We start from the raw sequence: 21050 nt of genomic DNA on the forward strand, positions 1-21050 counted from the left end.
TATCCTTCAAAGGCTTGCTTTGGTTCATAAACCTACTATTCTGCCACCCCTAAACAGTGTTCATGAGCAGAAACGGTTGCAGTGGGCGCAGACATACATGAAGACTAATTTTCAAACAGTCTTGTTTACTGATGAGTGTCGAGCAACCCTGGATGGTCCAGATGGATGGAGTAGTGGATGGTTGGTGGATGGCCATCATGTCCCAACAAGGCTGCGACGTCAGCAAGAAGGTGGAGGAGTCATGCTTTGGGCTGGAATCATGGGGAAACAGCTGGTAGGGCCCTTTAAGGTTCCTGGAGGTGTGAAAATGACCTCTGCAAAGTATATAGAGTTTCTAACTGAAAACTTTCTTTCATGGTATAAAAAGCAGAAACGTGCCTTCAGGAGCAAAATCATCTTCATGCATGACAATGCACCATCTCATGCTGCAAAGAATACATTTGAGTCATTGGCTGCTATGGGCATAAAAGGAAATAAACTCATGGAGTGGCCACCATCTTCCCCTGACCTAAACCCTATAGAGAACCTTTGGATTATCATCAAGCAAAAGATCTATGAGGGTGGGAGGCAGTTCACAACAAGACAGCAGCTCTGGGAAGCTATTCTGACTTCATGCAAAGAAATACAAGCAGAAACTCTCCAAAACCTCACAAGTTCAATGGATGCAAGAATTGTGAAGGTAATATCAAAGAAGGGGTCCTATGTTAACATGTAACTTGGCCTGTTAGGATGTTTTGGAGTTAAATAGCTTTTTTTGTTCAGTGAATGTGACCTCCTAATTCCTAATGCAAATTCCACAAATGAGCATTTTCAGTTCTTTAAAACATATCAAATGTTTAGAAATTCTACTGTGCCTAATAATTTGTAACAGTGCATTTTGAGTTTTTATTCATTTTGGAGATTATACTGTTATCATTGGGAGGTTTCTTCAATAAAATTTGATGTATACTTTAACGCAGTGGTCCTCAACCTTTCCGACCTTGAGAACCACATTCAGCTCTGCAAGAGGGTCGAGAGCCACATCCAGCTCCTGTCCCCCTCACAGTAGTGACAAAAAAGCCCCCATTATGAGTATAATGATAACCAAAGCTTTTCCACACAAATCACCCCGAAGCAGTATACCAAGATCCAGGGGTTTCCACCACACCCCACCAAATTCAGCATTCTCCCATCACGCACTCCCAACACAGTCACATCCTACTTCAAGCGCCTCCTCTGACCGGTAGTATCATGCTGTCTCCAGCGTTCCATACCAGAATTATCTCTAAACCCCCAAGACCTGTAGATGTGTACCCAGATCTGCTCTTCTGTGCAGGGCTACTCACAAAGTTCACCATTTTCAGATGTGCTCTTCATACCGGTTTACTAAATCTGGAGCTAATGCACCAAGCTGGCAGACAGCTGCGAGCCACAATTCATGGGACCGCGAGCCACATGTGGCTCCCGAGCTACAGGTTGGGGACCCCTGCTTTAACGGGTGGTGACTTTAGACTGACTGTCATTTGCACCGACCATTTAGTTAAAAAGAACACAGTGACCCTATTATATAACCACAATTCTAACTCATACAGGAGTCCAATGATTTGGAATATATCTCATAGGAATAGGGTGCGCTGTGAAAGCTTCAGTGAATAAACCACTGAAATAGAGGAACCAGAACACCTAACCACCACAAGATAGGAAATCACCAGAAAGTCATACAGCGTTAGGATCAATAATATGCCTTTATTAAATAAAGTGGCAATTTATACATATAATATAAAAAATGTTTGTTTTTAAAAAAAATATAAACAAAACAAAACGCAGGAACAATATTGTATGGTACCCAGAAACTCCTAAAAAATATAAAGACATATAATACAAATAACTCCTCAAGGAGAATGATGTATAATATCACTACTCACTGTGTCATATACATATGTAAAAAGATAATGTCAAAAAAATAAAATTATAAAAGAATATAAGTCATATATGACCCATATAAAAATGTGAAATATCATGTACGTTAAATACAAACAGTAAACTAGTGAAAAAAAAGAAAAAAAATCAAACACAGCAAAAATGTGTACATAAAGATTCTTTTATAAAAAGAAGATGTTATATAACAGCTTACTGCATAGAAAGGTGCCCGAATACAGCAGACTATTATGGGTTAATAACCATGCGGGCAGATAATTATAGCAGATAAGCATGTGTCACCACCTGAAAGGAGAGACTGGGTCCGGGACCTGCGTGCGCCCGACGCGCGTTTCGGATGTATTACCTTCGTCAGGGGGTATTACCCCCTGACGAAGGTAATGTTATACAACATCTACCTTGCTGTGTGAGCACTTTTACCTATATGATTATTTGCACCTGGGCACTTTTTTGAATATAATACGCTGTTATAACTTCCATATGTAGAGCACTTACCTCGCAGTGAGCTGATGTAAAAAATCCCCTCATTCAGGAAATCTATCTCGCTGTGGGGGCATTATTATACGGTCATTTGTACCAGGGCACGTTTAAATATAGTGTGCTACTATAACTCTCCTATTCAGACAATATACCTCGCTGTGTCTACACCACTGTTGTCAACAGTCACTTTATTTTACATCCCCCTTATAGGGATATGCACTGCTTCCACTTTTTATAAAAGAATCTTTACGTAGATGATATTTCACATTTTTATATGGGTCATATATGACTTATATTCTTTTATAATTTTATTTTTTTGACATTATCTTTTTACATATGTATATGACACAGTGAGTAGTGATATTATACATCATTCTCCTTGAGGAGTTATTTGTATTATATGTCTTTATATTTTTTAGGAGTTTCTGGGTACCATACAATATTGTTCCTGCGTTTTGTTTTGTTTTTATTTTTTAAAAAACACACATTTTTTATATTATATGTATAAATTGCCACTTTATTTAATAAAGGCATATTATTGATCCTAACGCTGTATGACTTTCTGGTGATTTCCTATCTTGTGGTGGTTAGGTGTTCTGGACCGACCATTTAGGAAAATCAGAGAAAAATGTAATTTGCATAATAATTTGGAACATGGTGTATAGCAATGTGTACTTACAATTGCTCATTTGCCTTTCTACCCAGTTATGGTAATTATTCTCATTTTTATTAGGTTTATTACATCACATGATTAAAAATGGACTACCTGAATCCTTTAACTCTCTATGTAGAAACAAGAAGTTTCTTTTCCCTGCATGAGTCATCCCCCTGTTCAACTCCTGACTCAGCTGCTCAGCTCCTTCCCCTACCAGGGACTTTTGCAGGGAAAAGAGACTTACCTTTTCTACATAGAACTTAGAAGGATTCAGCTAGTCAGTTTTTAAATCACAAGATGTTATAGACCTAATGGATGGAAAAGAAGAATTTACTGGGTAGAAATGCAAAATGAGCAATTGTAAGTACACAGAGCTATATAATATGATGACAGCAAGATATAGACAGGATAAAAAATTTCATGGGAGTGCCTCCTTAAATAAAAATGATAGACATGTAGATTTAGTAAACTTTTCAGGTAGGATATCAGCCTTCCTTTCTGACTCTCTTTATTATGCTTGCTAATATTGCGCCATCAAATTCTACAGCTCTTACGTGGCTTTGGTTATACCTTGTTTGTGGCTTTACCTTTAGAATTTTGGGTGCTCTCATTACTTACAAGAAGCAATTCATAAAAAGTGTGTGAGATTGGAACAATCTGAACTTTTGGTTTGCTATACAGTGTATAGAATTGTCCAACTGGATGAACGGAAGCTTGAAAGCTATGTATACTTTCACACAGAACTTTTTATCATTTATTTCACAAACTCAAAAGTCATGATTCTTTCTAAATAGTTTGCATAACAAATGTTCTACCACTTTGCTGCTGCAGTGTTTCTGTAAGCCCTTTACTCCGCAAAAATCTGTCAGAGGCGCTCCTGATGGCTGTCAGCTCCTCCCTCCTGTATGTGTCTCCAGTTTCACTTAACTGCAATTCGTGGCCATCAGGACCAATCACAGGTCTCCTGACAAGAAGTTGACTGCTTCATCTATATACATAATTGTCTAAGGGGTACTTCCGTCTGTCTGTCTGTCCTTCTGTCACGGTTATTCGTTCGCTGATTGGTCTCGGCAGCTGCCTGTCTTGGCTGCCGCGACCAATCAGCGACGGCCACAGTCCGATTAGTCCCTCTCCTACTCCCCTGCACTCACTGCCCAGCGCCCGCTCCATAATCCCCTCCGCTCACACAGAGTTAATGGCAGCGGTAACGGCCCGCGGTGTAACACACTCCGTTACCGCTGCTATTAACCCTGTGTGTCCCCAATTATTTACTATTGATGCTGCCAATGCGGCATCAATAGTAAAAATATGTCATGTTAAATAAAAAATTTAAAAAATCCCGCTATACTCACCATCTGCCGCCTTTCTCGCTCCTCTCCACGCTCCCGGGACCGCTCCATCGCAAGCGGCAGCTTCCGCTCCCGTCCCAGGGCTGGTGTGCGTCAAGGACCTGCCGTGACGTCACAGTCGGTCATGTGACCGCGACGTCATCATAGGTCCTGCTCACACCAGCCCTGGGACGGGACCGCAAGCTGCCGCATGCAATGGAGCGATCCCGGGAGCGTGGAGAGGAGCGAGAAAGGCGGCAGAGGGTAAGTATAGCAGGACTACAACGGGCTATAGGTGAGTATATGTTTATTTTTTTTAACTCTCTATACTACATGGCTCTGTGCTGGGCAATATACTACGTGACTGGGCAATATACTACGTGGGCTGTGCTATATACTATGTGGCTGGCTAATATACTACATCACTGGGCAATACACCGTACTACGTGGGCTGTGCTATATACTACATGGCTGGGCAATATACTACGTGACTGGGCAATATACTATGTGGCTGGCCAATATACTACGTCACTGGGCAATATACCGTACTACGTGGGCTGTGCTATATACTACGTGGCTGGGCAATATACTACGTGGCTGGGCAATATAGTACGTGGCTGGCCAATATACTACGTCACTGGGCAATATACCGTACTACGTGGGCTGTGCTATATACTACGTGGCTGGGCAATATACTACGTGGCTGTGCTATATACTATGTGGCTGGGCAATACATGACTGGGAAATATACTACATGACTGGGCAATATACTACGTGGCTGTGCGATATACTACGTGGCTGGGCGATATACTACGTGGCTGGGCGATATACTACGTGGCTGGGCGATATACTACGTGGCTGGGCGATATACTACGTGGCTGGGCGATATACTACGTGGCTGGGCGATATACTATGTGGCTGGGCAATATACTACGTGGACTGGGCAATATACTACGTGGACTGGGCAATATACTACGTGGCTGGGCAATATACTACGTGGCTGGGCAATATACTACGTGGCTGGGCAATATACTACGAGGACTGGGCAATATACTACGTGGGCTGTGCTATATACTATGTGGCTGGCTAATATACTACATCACTGGGCAATACACCGTACTACGTGGGCTGTGCTATATACTACATGGCTGGGCAATATACTACGTGACTGGGCAATATACTATGTGGCTGGCCAATATACTACGTCACTGGGCAATATACCGTACTACGTGGGCTGTGCTATATACTACGTGGCTGGGCAATATACTACGTGGCTGTGCTATATACTATGTGGCTGGGCAATACATGACTGGGAAATATACTACATGACTGGGCAATATACTACGTGGCTGTGCGATATACTACGTGGCTGGGCGATATACTACGTGGCTGGGCGATATACTACGTGGCTGGGCAATATACTACGTGGACTGGGCAATATACTACGTGGACTGGGCAATATACTACGTGGACTGGGCAATATACTACGTGGCTGGGCAATATACTACGTGGCTGGGCAATATACTACGAGGACTGGGCAATATACTACGTGGCTGGGCAATATACTACGTGGCTGGGCAATATACTACGTGGCTGGGCAATATACTACGTGGCTGGGCAATATACTACGTGGCTGGGCAATATACTACGTGGACATGAATATTCTAGAATACCCGATGCGGTAGAATCGGGCCACCATCTAGTAGACTATATAAAGCTGGCTCAGGAGACTGAATGTCAGTCCAGACACGGACCTTTAACTGCGGATTTGTGAAGCTGACCTTAGACATTGCAGGAGGCAAGGGAAAGGTGTCTTACACAGATCAGCAATGGACAGAGGTGACAGTGAGTATCTCAGGAAGGGCAGCTACAACAGGCGGTTTCAAGAAAGCTGCACCCTGGATATACAGTGGCTTGCAAAAGTATTTCCCCTTTCCCTCTTGGCATTTTTCATGTTTTGCTGTGTTTTTTTTTAGGCTTTGCTTCAGATGTTCATGTACATAACATGCCAACAATTGTGAACATTTGGTTTTCTTTTTATTGTGAACCAACAACAAATAAGACAAAATAACTAAAAAATTCAGTGTGCATAACTATTCACCCCCCTAAAAGTTAGTACTTTATAGAGCCTCCTTTTGTGACATTTACAGCTGCAAGCAGTTGGTTTGGAGAAATCTCTGAGATGTCCACATTTTGCCACAGGGATTCTTGCCCATTCCTTAAGGCAAAACTGCTCCAGCTCCTCCAAGTTAGATGGTTTCCTCTGGTGAACAGCAATCTTCAAGTCTGATGACAGTTTCTCTATTGGATTCAGGCCTGGGCTTTGACTAGGCCACTCAAACATTTACAGGTTTCTCCTTAAACCACTCAAGTGTTTCTGTAGCAGTATGCTTTGGGTCATTTTTTGTTAAAGGCAATGTGCCCTTGTTGCAGAATTGAAGCAGAATTATCTGCTTCAAATCTGCACACCCCTGGCAGGAAAAACGCATGCGGATTTAGACGCGTTTTATGTGTTTTTGAAGCCTAATTGACGCGTTGTGAATGCGATTTTCAAGCGTTTTTCTAATGCATGTCTATGGGTGCAGAATTGCCACGATTCCACAAAAATAATGAACATGCTGCGTTTTTTTACCGCGAAGCGCTTCCGCCATGGAAAAAAACGCAGCATGGACACATCAATTGTGGAATGCATTAGAAATTAATGGGATGCTGTTTGTAAGCGTTTCCGCAGTGGAAAATCGCTGCAAAAATCCTTAAAAAATGCAACGTGGGTACATAGCCAAAAGGTAAACCTCCGTCCCAGTCTCAAATCACTGACAGACTGAAAAAGGGTTTGCTCAAGAATATACCTGCATTTTGCATCTTCCATGTTCCCCTTAACTCAGACCATTTTCCCTGGCCCTTCTGCCGAAAAACATTCAAACAGCATGATGCTGCCACCACGTTTCACTGTCACGGGGATACCTCGACAGTGTGGAGCCAGAAGACTGCAGTGTCTGATTGCTCCTACTCCGGCGCTAAGAAGAAGCACTTCTTCATTTTAAATGTGTTTATTCCTTCTAACAGAACAGTGGTTAATCGGCCATGTTGGAAATCCCTGTGCTCACAGCTGAGCTCAGTTAGCCACTCCTTTTTCCTTTATAATCTGGGCTCTGTTACAAATCCTTGTCAAAGCTAGCATTTGCTGCATGGCTAACGGAGGGAGAGGAGTTCATATGAGAAGTAGAGTTGGAGGAGTTATCAGTGACTTGCTTTGTTTGTATGTGTGGTAATTACCTATCCTTCTCTATTTTGGTTTATTCCCCTACCTCCATGCCCCAGTGAATTCCTCTGCTATATGTGAGTGAATATTTTGTATGCCTGGAGCTTTCTGTTAACCCTTGCTTGTGTTGCTTTGTCTGTAAGGTTGGTGTACTACGGTGCCCAGTAGCACCATTCTACCCTGGGTGGCGGAAGAGCACAGAAGGAGGGCTAACTCAGGAGATAAGGCAAGGGTGGAGACCCCGGCATCTTCACCTTCAGAAGTATCCTGGGGAGCAGGGCAAGTTAGGGTGCCCCCTAGTGTTAGAGACAGGGAAGGAGCCCCTAGTCCCGGGTCACCGGACAGCTGTGTCGTGACATTCACTGTGAGGATGGTGTTCTTGGGGTGATGTGCTGTGTTGGTTTGGAGCCAGAGTTTATCTAGGTAGCCTAAAAGTTAAATTTTGGTCTCATATGGCCACAGCACCTCCCTCCATACATTTGGAAAGTCTCCCATGTCTTTTGGCAAAGTCAAAACAGGTCTTACAAGTGTGTGTAAGTGATATAAGTAGTAAAGTTTCTCCTCGTGGAGAGTGACATGTTAAGCATGCCAAGATGAGGAGACTTAGAGCCACAATGCTCCTCTGGGAAATATGCAAATAGTCTCTTCAGAGAGGAAGAGAACTAGAACTCTAGTGCCACCTACTGGAAGTAGCAATCCTAAAAGTCAGTGTCAACCCTTTACCGAGCCTTATCACATGACTTTGATAAAAGCCAAACCAGAATCTCCATTTGAAGACACTGTGTTTCAGGGTACTGCCCCTCATCAGTGCAAAGTGTGAGATCTGCAGCTTTAAGTCTTCTCATCTCGGCATGCTTAACATGTCACTCTCCACAAGGAGAGACATTACTACTTGGATCACGGTCAGACGCCTCTCACACAGCAAAACCAGGTCTCACACTTTTCACTGACGAGGGGAAGTACCCCGAAACACAGTATGTACAAATTAAGATTCTGGTTTGGCTTTTATCCCAAGTCATGTGACAAGGCTAGTTAAAGGGTCGACATTGACATTTAGGATTTTTACTTCCAATAGGTGGCACTAGAGGTCTAGTCCTCTTCCTCTCTGAAGAGACAAGTATGTGCACATAAAGGCTTTTTTTGCTGCTCACTATTCCATTAAGGCCATCTCTACGGAGTGTACGGCTTATAGTGGTCCTATGGACAGATACTCCAGTCTATACTTGGGAACGCTGCAGCTCCCTCTCCGATGAATGCCCTCCTTGCCCAGGCTGAGAGTTTGGGAGGGCGGCCCTCTCTTGTCAGGCTTGTTGTGGTACCATGTACTTTCCACTTGATAATATGGATTTGATGGTGCGCTGGGTGATCATCAGAGATTGGGACTTTTTTTTTCTTTTTCTATCCCAGCCCTTACTTGGACTTCTCAACAATTTTGTCCGTGGCTTGTTTAGAGATCTCCTTGGTCTTCATGGTGTTGTTTCGGTAGTGGCATCTCTCACTTAATGGTATTTCAGCCTCTGTGGCCCTTCAGAAAAGGTGTGTATATACTGACAGACCATGTGACACTTACATTGTACACAGGTGGACTTCCCTTAACTAAACATCTGACTTATGAAGGTAATTGCTTGCACCAGAAAATTTTAGGGACTTCAATACAAAAGAGGTGAATACATATGCAATTGCCAATTTTTTGTCATTTGATCCCATAAATTTAATTTACGAGTATGCCTATACTTTTCTCACTTCACCAACTTAGACTATTTAGTGCTGATGCATCACACACAAATCGGATTACAAACATATTTAAACACAGGCTTTAATGTAACAAAATAGGTAAAAAAGCCAAGGGGGTAAATACTTTTGCACGTCACTGTACATATACTGTACCTCACATCCAACCTATATTACTGGAAGAGACATTCCCACGAGAAAAAAATCTGAAACTTGGATCAGGCTGCAAATTACATATCAGGGAGTCTAGAAATAAATGAAGGACAAGAAATTGAATACGCAAATTGCCTCTGCAGAGAGGAAGAGGACTGACTGGAAACTGAAATCCGCAACTTAGTGTAATTTTAACAACAAACGTTAACGACTACGATATGTAAATAGTCTGCTGTTAAAGAAATGTGACATTACACAGCCATTTAAAAGAATGCATTCAACACCGGTTCTTTTCGATGTAAGCACTCCTCTGTCCTTAATTTGTCACATGTGAAGTGGATGGCATGGCGAGACAACCTCATTAATGAGGGAGCAGCTACCCGAAGGCTGTGTTTTTCAACCTACCTGAAGTACAGCATGATAGGTCCTTGTCATAAAGCCGAGCCAAGATTGTGGAAGCAGGATGGATCGATGCCATTCAGAGGACTGGATATTTACCTACAGAAAAAAAATGAAGAGCAATACACAATCCAAATAAAATGGTAGCTAGTACACCACAGGATTCCATTAGGAATTTCCTTTACTCCAATTAACACAATTGGGACATATATGTACAGTGGCATGTAAAACTGTGCACACCTCTGGTCAAAACTACTTTTATTGTGAACAGTTAAGTAGGTTGATGAAGAAATGATCTCTAAAAGGCCTACATTTAAAAATGAAACATTTCCTTTTTATTTCAGGCAAAAAAATATATATATTCAACAATTGTAAAATAGGGGAGGGGAGTCTTATAGTCTGGATGCACCTACTGTGGCTGTGGATGGGGGGTGAGGGAGCAGAAGCAGCGGAGGAGCAGGTTCCAGGAGGCAGGAGCCGGAGGCATCAAAATATTTGTTGAAATTTCTTTGAATCCATTCTTCCATCTACCCGTGAAATATTCCCCATGCCATTGGCTGCAACACAACCCCAAAGCATGATTGATTCAACCCCATGCATACTGGTTGATAAGTTCTTTTCTTGAAATTCTGTGCCCTTTTTTATCAATGTAGTGAAATATGTATAAATATATGTGTGTAGTGAGCTACAGTACAGACCAAAAGTTTGGACACACCTTCTCATTTAAAGATTGTTCTGTATTTTCATGACTTTGAAAATTGTAAATTCACACTGAAGGTATCAAAACTATGAATTAACACATGTGGAATTATATACGTAACAAAAAAGTGTGAAACAACTGAAATTGTGTCTTATATTCTAGGTTCTTCAAAGTAGCCACCTTTTGCTTTCATGACTGCTTTGCACACTCTTGGCATTCTCTTGATGAGCTTCAAGAGGTAGTCACCGGAAATGGTCTTCCAATAATCTTGAAGGAGTTCCCAGAGACGCTTAGCACTTGTTGGCCCTTTTGCCTTCACTCTGCGGTCCAGCTCACCCCAAACCATCTCGATTGGGTTCAGGTCTGATGACTGGAGGCCAGTTCATCTGGCATAGCACCCCATCACTCTCCTTCTTGGTCAAATAGCCCTTACACAGCCTGGTCCAATGATGGTCCAACTAAAGGCAAACCGGATGGAATAGCATGCCGCTGCAAGATGCTGTGGTAGCCATGCTGTTTCAGTATGCCTTCAATTTTGAATAAATCCCCAACAGTGTGACCAGCAAATCATCCCCACACTATCACACCTCCTCCTCCATGCTTCACGGTGTGAACCAGGCATGTAGAGGCCATCCGTTCACCTTTTCTGCGTCGCACAAAGACACGGTGGTTGGAACCAAAGATCTCAAATTTGGACTCATCAGACCAAAGCGCAGATTTCCACTGGTCTAATGTCCATTCCTTGTGTTATTTAGCCCAAACAAGTCTCTTCTGCTTGTTGCCTGTCCTTAGCACTGGTTTCCTAGCAGCTATTTTACCATGAAGGCCTGCTGCACAAAGTCTCCTCTTAACAGTTGTTGTAGAGATGTGTTTGCTGCTAGAACTCTGTGTGGCATTGACCTGGTCTCTAATCTGAGCTGCTGTTAACCTGCGATTTCTGAGGCTGGTGACTCGGATAAACATCCTCAGAAGCAGAGGTGACTCTTGGTCTTCCTTTCCTGGGGCAGTCCTCATGTGAGCCAGTTTCTTTGTAGTGTTTGATGGTTTTTGCAATTGCAATTTGGGACACTTTCAAAGTTTTCCCAATTTTTTCGAACGGACTGACCTTCATTTCTTAAAGTAATGATGGCCACTCATTTTTCTTTACTTAGCTCCTTTTTTCTTGCCAGAATACAAATTCTAACAGTCTATTCAGTAGGACTATCAGCTGTCTATCCACTAGACTTCTGCTCAACACAACTGATGGTCCCAACCCCATTTGTAAGGCAAGAAATCCCACTTATTAAACCTGACAGGGCACACCAGTGAAGTGAAAACCATTTCTGATGACTACCTCTTGAAGATCCTCAAGAGAATGCCAAGAGTGTGCAAAGCAGTCATCAAAGCAAAAGGTGGCTACTTTGAAGAACCTAGAATATAAGACTTATTTTCAGTTGTTTCACACTTTTTTGTTAAGTATATAATTCCACATGTGTTAATTCATAGTTTTGATGCCTTCAGTGTGAATTTACAATTTGCATAGTCATGAAAATACAGGAAAATCTTTAAATGAGAAGGTGTGTCCAAACTTTTGGTCTGCACTGTATGTATAGGTTTATTGTGTGACTAGTAATAATTGAACATCTGTCCAGAAGGCTGCAGGTCTCACCCAGATGTTAATATGTATTTTCCTGAGACAGCTGACTTCTGTCTCCAATCTCACCAGGGGGTCGTGCTGGGAACCAAGAAGAAAGGGAACATTTGACACCTCCTAGCTCTTTGAAGAGAGATGTCAATCACAGCCTGACACTATCTATCTGTGGGAATCTTTACACAAAGAATCTCAGAAAAAATATATTCATTGGGGGCGCGGCCGTGGTCCAACCAAAAACAAGCAATTAGAATATCAACTTGAGGGGCAGGTCTAGAAATCTGACCTCCAGGGTAACTATAAATTTGGCTTGTATACATTCAAAATTGTGCACAAGTGAGGGCAGCCTGGGAAGCTGATGTGATCCAGTCTATATTCATCCTACCCTCAGGGAGCAGAAGCAGACTACAAGTTAGCCATTTCTGTAAGTTTTCTCCTGTTTATTTTATACTGTTTTGCATAGTTGCATGTCTTTTTATTACCATATTTTTATACCTTTTTCTTTACTGTAAGCACTGAATCTTTTTGTATTAAAGCATAAAACTTTATCAGTTGAACCTCGTATGTTCTAAAGAATTCATAGCCTAAGGTGTGTGAGTGTATCAGTAATATTTCCGGTACTCATCGCCCGTGTATTCGGTGAGTGGTGGCAGCGTGTATGAGCGGGTATGTGGCCTGGGTCAGTGTGTGATTTATGCTCCCATTACAGCATAGGACAGACGTTGAATGCTGAACTGAGAGTGTGGAGATAGATTAACCCTTGCAGGCACAACCCCAAGTCACGTGCTGAGAGCGGATATGTGACGAAATAGTAAAAGTACGGAGAGGGATCCATGACAATTGGTGGCAGAGCGGTGGGATAGAATTAATTTTATTAGAGCATTAGTGCATGGTTTAGGCAATTATTCCCTGTAGTAAAGAATTGGTATCCTTGCAAAGAGTGCACCAGTTCTACAAGGTTCAACTCAGTTGCTTACTTAGACATACTTGCAAACAGTTTCCCCTCCTCATTTTTCTTTTCTATCTTTTATTTGGCAAAGGCTGTTAATCCATGTGGCAGCCCAGTACAAGAAGCAGAGCAAAGAGGCTCTGACCGACCTCTTTGAGCAGAGAGGAATAGAAATGGCTGACAGATCCAGGGAGCTGCTGATACGCGCCTTGGTCGAACAGGACATAGAGCAAAGTGCTGAAGCATCTGGCCAAGGAGAGAGTCCACCTCAGAGAGACCCAGCAATGCCAGCTCTTGCACCAGAGATACCTGATGGAAATGCCAATTGCTAAGGAGCCTAAGGACTGCACTTTACAAATGGACTTACAACAGCTGGGAACAAGTGATCCCTATCTGCGCATGCAGCTTATTCTACAGTACCGACAGGCGGCAGAACGCCAGGCTGAGAGAGAGGCTGCAGAACGCCGGGAGACAGAGCTTTCAAGATTCAGATGGCTCAAATAGAGCAGAGTATCATAAATCCGAGGAGACTACGTCTGGAAAACTTCCCTGTGATGGATACTTGGATACTTTCCTTTGGGGGTTTGAAAAAGCCTGCAGGCAATACCATCTACCCCGTGAGCAGTGGGCACAGTATCTAACCCCAGGGTTGAGAGGCAAAGCCCTGGAAGTTTTTGCTGGGCTCCCACCAGAACTAGATGGGAACTATGAGGCCATAAAAGAGGCTCTGATCAGGAAATACAAACTAACCCCAGAAGTGTATCGGAGAAAGTTCCAGAACCTACAACGTGGATCAACTGACAGCTATGCAGATGTTGTGAACACCTTGAGGACCACGTTCCATCAATGGAATCAGGGGACTTTCAGTTAACAGTTTTGAGGACTTAACGGATCTTACGGTCAAGGATCAATTTCTTCACATGTACCCCACGGATGTACGACAATTTCTGTGTGATCAGGAGCCACAAACAGCAGATCAGGCTGCAAAGATTGCGAACTGCTATGTGGCTAACAGGATGTCGGAGGTGCGGAAGCCATCGGGATTCAGCAGGAAGGGAGGCAAGCCAAACGGGGACCCTTCTCCCTCTGCCGGCCGATCACCAGTGCTGTCCAAGCCGACCTGCTATGGGATCCCGGAGACTAGGCACTCTTTGAGTGATGCACGCCGGTGCTTCTTCTGCAACAAAGTGGGACATGTTAGCGCTGTCTGCCCTGATAGGGAGAAATGCCCAACTACAACCACTAAGCTGTGTCCCCACCGTCTGTCCTCTTTGTGGCTCGCTCTGATGCGAGGGCTAATGAGAACTGTCACTCTGTCACTTTTGGCAATAAAGTCACCATTGGTCTCAGGGACACTAGGGCAGGGGTGACCCTGGTGCGTCCAGCCATGATAACCCCAGCCGATATCATACCAGGAAAGACTATGTCTATAACCCGGATGGGAGAGGTCAGCCCTGCCGTGCCCATGTGTACCTGGACTGGGGAGCAGGGAAAGGATTTAGAGAAGTGGGAGTATCAGAGGCTATTCCCACCAATGTGTTGCTAGGCACAGACCTAGGGAGTATGGTGTCCCACTATGTTCCTCCCTTGCGAGTAAATGCTACAGAGAAGGTGGAAGCAAGTGATCCACCTGAGATCCCGTGTGAGGAGGGAAAATGGCCCAATGCACAGGACTGTACATATGTGGCAGCTGTGACCTGGAGTCAGGCTGAGGCTCAGACTCAGGCCCAGAGATTAGAGGATGAGTCTCAGACAGACCTGCCAGAGCAGGAGGCCCATGCTGTGGCCCCGGAGCCTCCTCACATGGCAGACCTAACAAGGTCCCTGATAACAGACACTGAAGACTCATGAAGACTCAGCTTCAGACCAGGACCTGGCAGTCACACTAGGCCAGGGCCTGCAGACTGACAGTCAGAGCTTCCAGGAGGCCCTGTGGACAGATGTCAGTCTGGAGGAGCTCAGATGTCTTACAGCATAGGACAGAGGTTGAATGCTGAACCGAGAGTGGGGAGATGGGGTTGTGCCTCCAAGGGTTAACCTAAGTCACATGCTGAGAGCGGATACGTGACGAATTAGTGACAGCACGGAGAGGGATCCGTGACACTCAACACATACCTTTGATCATTGTGGCCAAAGACTTCTATTTTAATCTCATCTGTCCATAGGTCTTGTTTCCAAGATGCATCAGGTTTGTTTAGATGTTCTTTTGCATACTTCTGATTCTGAATTGTATGGTGAGGATGCAGTAGATTTTCTTCTGATTACTCTTCCATGAAGGCCATATTTGTGCAGGTGTCTCCAAACAGTAGAACAGTGTACCACAACTCCAGAAACTGCTAAATCTTTCTGAAGTTCTTTTGCAATTCTACAAGCAGTTCTCACTGAAATGTGGTCTTCCAGGCCTTATCTTTACCTCCACTGTTTATGTTAACTGCCATTTTTTAATTACATTTAGAACTGAGAAAAAGGCAACTTGAAAACGCTTTGCTATCTTCTTATAGCCTTCCCCTGCTTTGTGCGCGATCACCATTTTCATTTTTAGAGTACCAGGCAGCTGCTTAGAAGAACCCATGCCTGCAGCTTTTCGGCACAGGGTGAGAGGAGGCTGGGTTTTTAATGATGATGGTGAACAACGCATAACCCTAACAGGCTAATTTAGGACTGAAACCTTGGACAAAGTAATCTGAGAACAGAAAACTCCAAGGGTTCCCACACTTTTGCATTGGCCCATTTACCTTTTGGTAATTTTTAAAATGAAATAAATAAATAAATATTTTTTGGAATAAAATACAAAGGAAATGTGGCATCTCTACATCAGGCCTTTTAGAGATAATTTCATCTTCAACTTGCTTAACTGTTCACAATAACAGTAATTTTGACCAGGGGTGCCCAAACTTTAAAATGCCATAGTAGACGTTTTCATCTTAGCTAATGTGTTTTAATCAATTTATCAATTAAATCCTTATATTTTAATGAAACATTGCAACAAATGCAAGTATGGTATTATAATCGCCCTATGTTACACTCATCGCTTACAACTGACAGCCTTGCACCACCCACCTATTATTCAATCTCTTTCTCCTAGAAATAGTAGTTGGCCGCAAGTGTTCTGCTTCACATTCACTATGTATAATGGGAAACAGACCGGGGTCCATATTTTTCATTTTTACACATTACTTAATTTATGGACATCTTTGGGTTGATTTCTTTCCTGTGTGCATTGGATAGGTTGTTAGCAACATCTGGTGAGTTGTATGTCAATTGCACCTTTAGAAATAGAATCACTTTGAAAATTGGTGACGTGTTCAATACTTCACCCACTGTAAATTCCTTACCAGAGAGAAGTATGGTGTAGTTCATAGCAAGCATAGACAAGTACCTATGGTTCACTATGTGCCCCTCTGGAACCCCCAAATATTAACAAAATATTGCTAATTGTGCCTGCGCACTACAGGACTTTGTTCTGCCCTCAACAGGGCAGATAAGTATGCCTGCGCAGGAGTGCGACTCCGGGCAGCATGTGTGGATGACACAGGGACATGTCATCCTCACGAAGCAAGCAGGAGGACAGCATCGCAAGATGACGGGAGGCACCGGACCAAGACCAGCAAAGCTCATCGGACCGGACCGCCCCCCAGGTGAGTATAATAAAAGTTATTTTATTTCTCTTACAGGTCAGAGCGGGGGCTTATAAACAGCATTATAGAATAGGTGGTGGCACTTTAATGATTTCATGTCTCGTAAGCCATCAGGATCCGTCAGAACACAGGGTATCAAGGGATGAAAGTGGGTTCCCATGAAGACCACTTGGGGTTATATGCAGATGATTTAATCCTGTTTATGGCCAGTCCAAGAGTTACACTGCCTTTGGTAATAGATCTGATTTATGAATTTGGTTGGTTCTTCAGTCTAAACATAAACTGGCAGAAATCCATGTTGTTACCTCTAAGCACTATGGGATGGAAAGTAGAGGATGAATTCTGCAGGGTAACGAATAGCATCCAACTTTTACCTAGGTATACACATAACAAGAAATCACCAACAACTCCGTGATGTAAATAAATCCCCTCTTTTGTCACACCTGCGCAAGAAATTTAGAATATGGAGTGCCCTCCTGTCAGTAGATGAGAAAATCAAGGTCAGTAAAATGCTAGTTTTCCAGAAATTCCTATATGTTCTGTGACATTCAGATTCTGTGCCTTGATCAACTCCCATTTAACATAATTTATATGGGGCTCAAAAAGACACAAACTGAAACCAACCAATCTTCAGAGGAAGCGGGATGAGGCAGGTGCGGCACTTCCGGACTACTACCTAAACTAATTAGCTAACCAACTTTGCTTTTTACAACACTGGATTGCAGATAATTATTTACGGTACCTAATTCTGAACACCTCCTTGGCACTGTTCGAGTCTTGGAGTCTATCGGGGGTCTTGGAAACACCAGAGCAATACTCACCCTCTTACTTGTCAATTCACAAACTTGTGGTTCAAGTGCAGAGAATCACCAAAGATTTTTTTTTTAGTTCGAGGACACAGTAGCAGAGTTCCCCTTATGGCATAACAGTGCTTTTCCCAAATTGCCACATTCCCAAGATGCTGAATTCTAATCAAACTTAGGGGTCAAGACACTGGCACAGGTATATATCCAGGGTGTTCTTGTTTTCATTTTTCAAAGTCTACAGCTCTAACAAGTCCCCAGACATGCTTTTGTTAGGTATCTGCAACTAAGGCATGCCCTAAATACCCAGTTCCCAGACATATTAAATGTTCTCATTTCTCATTATCCTCATACCCCCAAATTAAAATGCTAAGAAGGAGATGATCCTCATAGTCATTGTTGGTTGGCGCCAAATGGAGAACAGTAATACTGTCACGGGGTTACCGCAACAGAGCGGAGACGGAAGACTGCAGCGTCTGGTGGCTCTACCCCGCTGCTGAGAAGAAGCACTTCCCCAGTGTATTAAACGTGTTTATTTCTTTCAGCAGACCAGGGGTTAATCGGCCATGTTGGAAATTCCTGCATTCAGCTGTGCTCATTTAGCCAGTCCTTTCCCCCTATAAAATTTGGGCTAGATTACCAAGTCCTTGTCTAAGTTAGCATTTGCTGCAAGACATAGGATTGGGAGAAGTTGGTTTTGTGAAGGAGTGCTGGAGGAATTTATTAGCGAGTGTTGCCTGGATTGTACGGGTGGAAATTTCTTATCCTTTCCTGTTTTGCCTTCTTCCCCCTCCCTACACACTCTGGTGTGCGTGGAGTTTTCAGTTTACTCTAGTCTTTGTTACCCTGTCTGTCGGGTTGGTCTACAGCGGTGCACAGTAGCACCCCCTCTTCCTGGCTGAGGGAAGGGGACAGACAAAGGGCTAATTTGGGAGATATGGCAAGGGCTGAGGCCCCAGCGTCTTTGCCATCTAAAGTATCCCAGGGAACAGGGCGAGCTAGGATGCCCCCTAGTGTTAGGGCCAGGAAAGGTGCCCCTGGTCCCAGGTCACTTGCCAGCCGAATCGTGACAAACACCCTCCCTAGCAGTGGGAGATTAGAGTGAGGCTTTGACCTCCCCTTAGTAACAAGCTAGTCCAAATGTATATAGTCCATCAATGACAACCGACACCTAGCAGGTTATATAAAATAGATCTACCACTGCAGATTTCCATACATTTGGGGAAGATTTGTCAGATTTTACATACCTGATGTGGTATTGTCCTCCTATTGCAGACTTTTGGAAAGAGGTCATAGCTATCCTCATCGAGATTAGACAATCCCTGGTGCCACTCTCCCCTAAGGGGTGTTTATAAGGAATCCTTGATGAGGAGACCTGGCCTCACTACCCACACACTCTTCTCCAGGAAACATTGTTTTTGGCTAGCAAGACTATCACAATAAAATGGATTGATAGAAGACCCCCGCTGATTTTTCATACTGAATCAATATGGTAAATACTGCAGCTTCCTATAAGAGGGTGGTATATAAAAATAGACAAGGTCCTAAAAAAATTGATAAGTTATTGAAGCCTTGGTTTGATTCCCCTTTCACTCACATTAGTTCCTAGGTGATTAGGAGTATTCTCTGATGATTTAGTATGTGAAATTTGGTGCCTGACATGGGTGCCTCATGCATTTGGTTAAGATATTAGACCCATGGTATGTTAAAGTGAACCTGTCACCCCCAAAATCAAAGGTGAGCTAAGCCCACCAGCATCAGGGGCTTATCTACAGCATTCTGTAATGCTGTAGATAAGCCCCCGATGTATCCTGAAAGATGAGAAAAAGAGGTTAGATTATACTCACCCAGGGGCAGTCCGGTCCGATGGGCATCGCAGTCCGGGTCCGGCGCCTCCCATCTTCTTACAATGATGTCCTCTTCTGGTCTTCACGCCGCGGCTCCAGTGCAAGCGTACTTTGTCTGCCCTGTTGAGGGCAGAGCAATGCACTTCAGTGCGCAGGCGCCGGGAAAGGTCAGAGAGGTCCAGCGCCTGCGCACTGCAATACTTTGCTCTGCCCTCAACAGGGCAGACAAAGTACGCCTGCGCCGGAGCTGCAGCGTGAAGACAAGAAGAGGACGTCATCGTAAGAAGATAGGAGGCGCCGGACCGGACTGCGACGCCCATCGGACCAGAACAGAACCGGGACCGCCCCTGGGTGAGTATAATCTAACCTCTTTTTCTCATCTTGCAGGATACATCGGGGGCTTATCTACAGCATTACAGAATGCTGTAGATAAGCCCCTGATGCCGATGGGCTTAGCGCACCTTCGATTTTGGGGGTGACAGGTTCCCTTTAAGGACAGCATTAACTTTGCCAGACAGTTAATCAATGAGCAATGAGAAATGCTGTTTGTTCTATGATCTAACCTTATCATATAGTTAAATCTTCACAAAAAAAAGTTAAAAAAAAGAAAAAGAAAAAAATTACCAGTTGTTAAATATGATCTCAAAACTTTTGTAACCTATTGTAATAGTGATAAGATTTTCGATTAGTACAATGAAGAGAGATAATGAACAGTAAAGTCTGTCAACTGTTCCAGAACTCATCATCAGTGATCTGATTGTTTGCACGTAACCCATACCTCATGTATAAGGGCTGTTAACATCTGCTGGTAACTGCGGCCCCTGCTGGCAAGAAAGCGATTGATAGGTCTGCCATCTCGGTCCATCTGAACAGGCAGGTCATAGCACAGCAGCATGCCGGCTGGGAAAAGGAACATTTGATAGAGAAAAATAAAGTAATATGCATGAAAACAACCATCTTGAGTGATTGCATATTAGATAGGCAAAGCACAGCATTGAGAAATCATTCTTGTTTCTATTTCAGCTGATATCACAGCAATACAACCTGGATGTTATCGCTGTGTCCTTCTTACACAGGGAAAGCAGCAGGATGTTTATTATGTATGATCCATTTACTGCCGATTCCATATGTCTGCCTCAACACAATGAGTGCTGCCAGCAATCCTGGGAAATAACAGTCTGTGCACTACATTGGGTATAAATCTTCAACACATTTCATCACGATTAGATGAAAATCACAAGATATTGGGCAAGTGTGTTCATATCTGGAATGATACATTTGGCTGTACATGACAAAGCAATGGAAAGGAGATAAATACGATGTCATTAAGCTTTCTGATAAAAGATCTGGTCCTGTTTTATCACCGCCATATGTAAATGCACTTATAGAGACACCAAGGATGTCTCCAAGGCAGAGACCCAGAATAATAGACTTGCACTGATGAAACTCACAGGAAATAGATCTTAAAAGGGAACCTGTCACCGAGTTTGGCTGATATAAGATACAGCTATCACCTTTCAGGGCTGATAAACAGCATTCTATAATGTTGTATATCTGC

At 43.4% G+C, this 21050-nt stretch overlaps 1 protein-coding gene across 2 annotated transcripts in view; it reads right to left on the reverse strand.

The window, feature by feature from the left end:
* Window positions 1–21050, reverse strand: part of FOCAD (focadhesin) — a 458830-nt gene that overhangs the window by 169987 nt on the left and 267793 nt on the right. For both annotated transcript variants that reach the window (XM_069765982.1, XM_069765975.1), the window contains 2 exons: window positions 20271–20392; window positions 9932–10024 (listed from right to left, as the gene is read on the reverse strand). In XM_069765982.1, the coding sequence (XP_069622083.1) occupies window positions 9932–10024; window positions 20271–20392 (215 nt within the window). The remainder of the gene's footprint in view (window positions 1–9931; window positions 10025–20270; window positions 20393–21050) is intronic.

This window comes from Ranitomeya imitator, chromosome 1, assembly GCF_032444005.1.
Source record: "Ranitomeya imitator isolate aRanImi1 chromosome 1, aRanImi1.pri, whole genome shotgun sequence".
Lineage (NCBI taxonomy): Eukaryota > Metazoa > Chordata > Amphibia > Anura > Dendrobatidae > Ranitomeya > Ranitomeya imitator.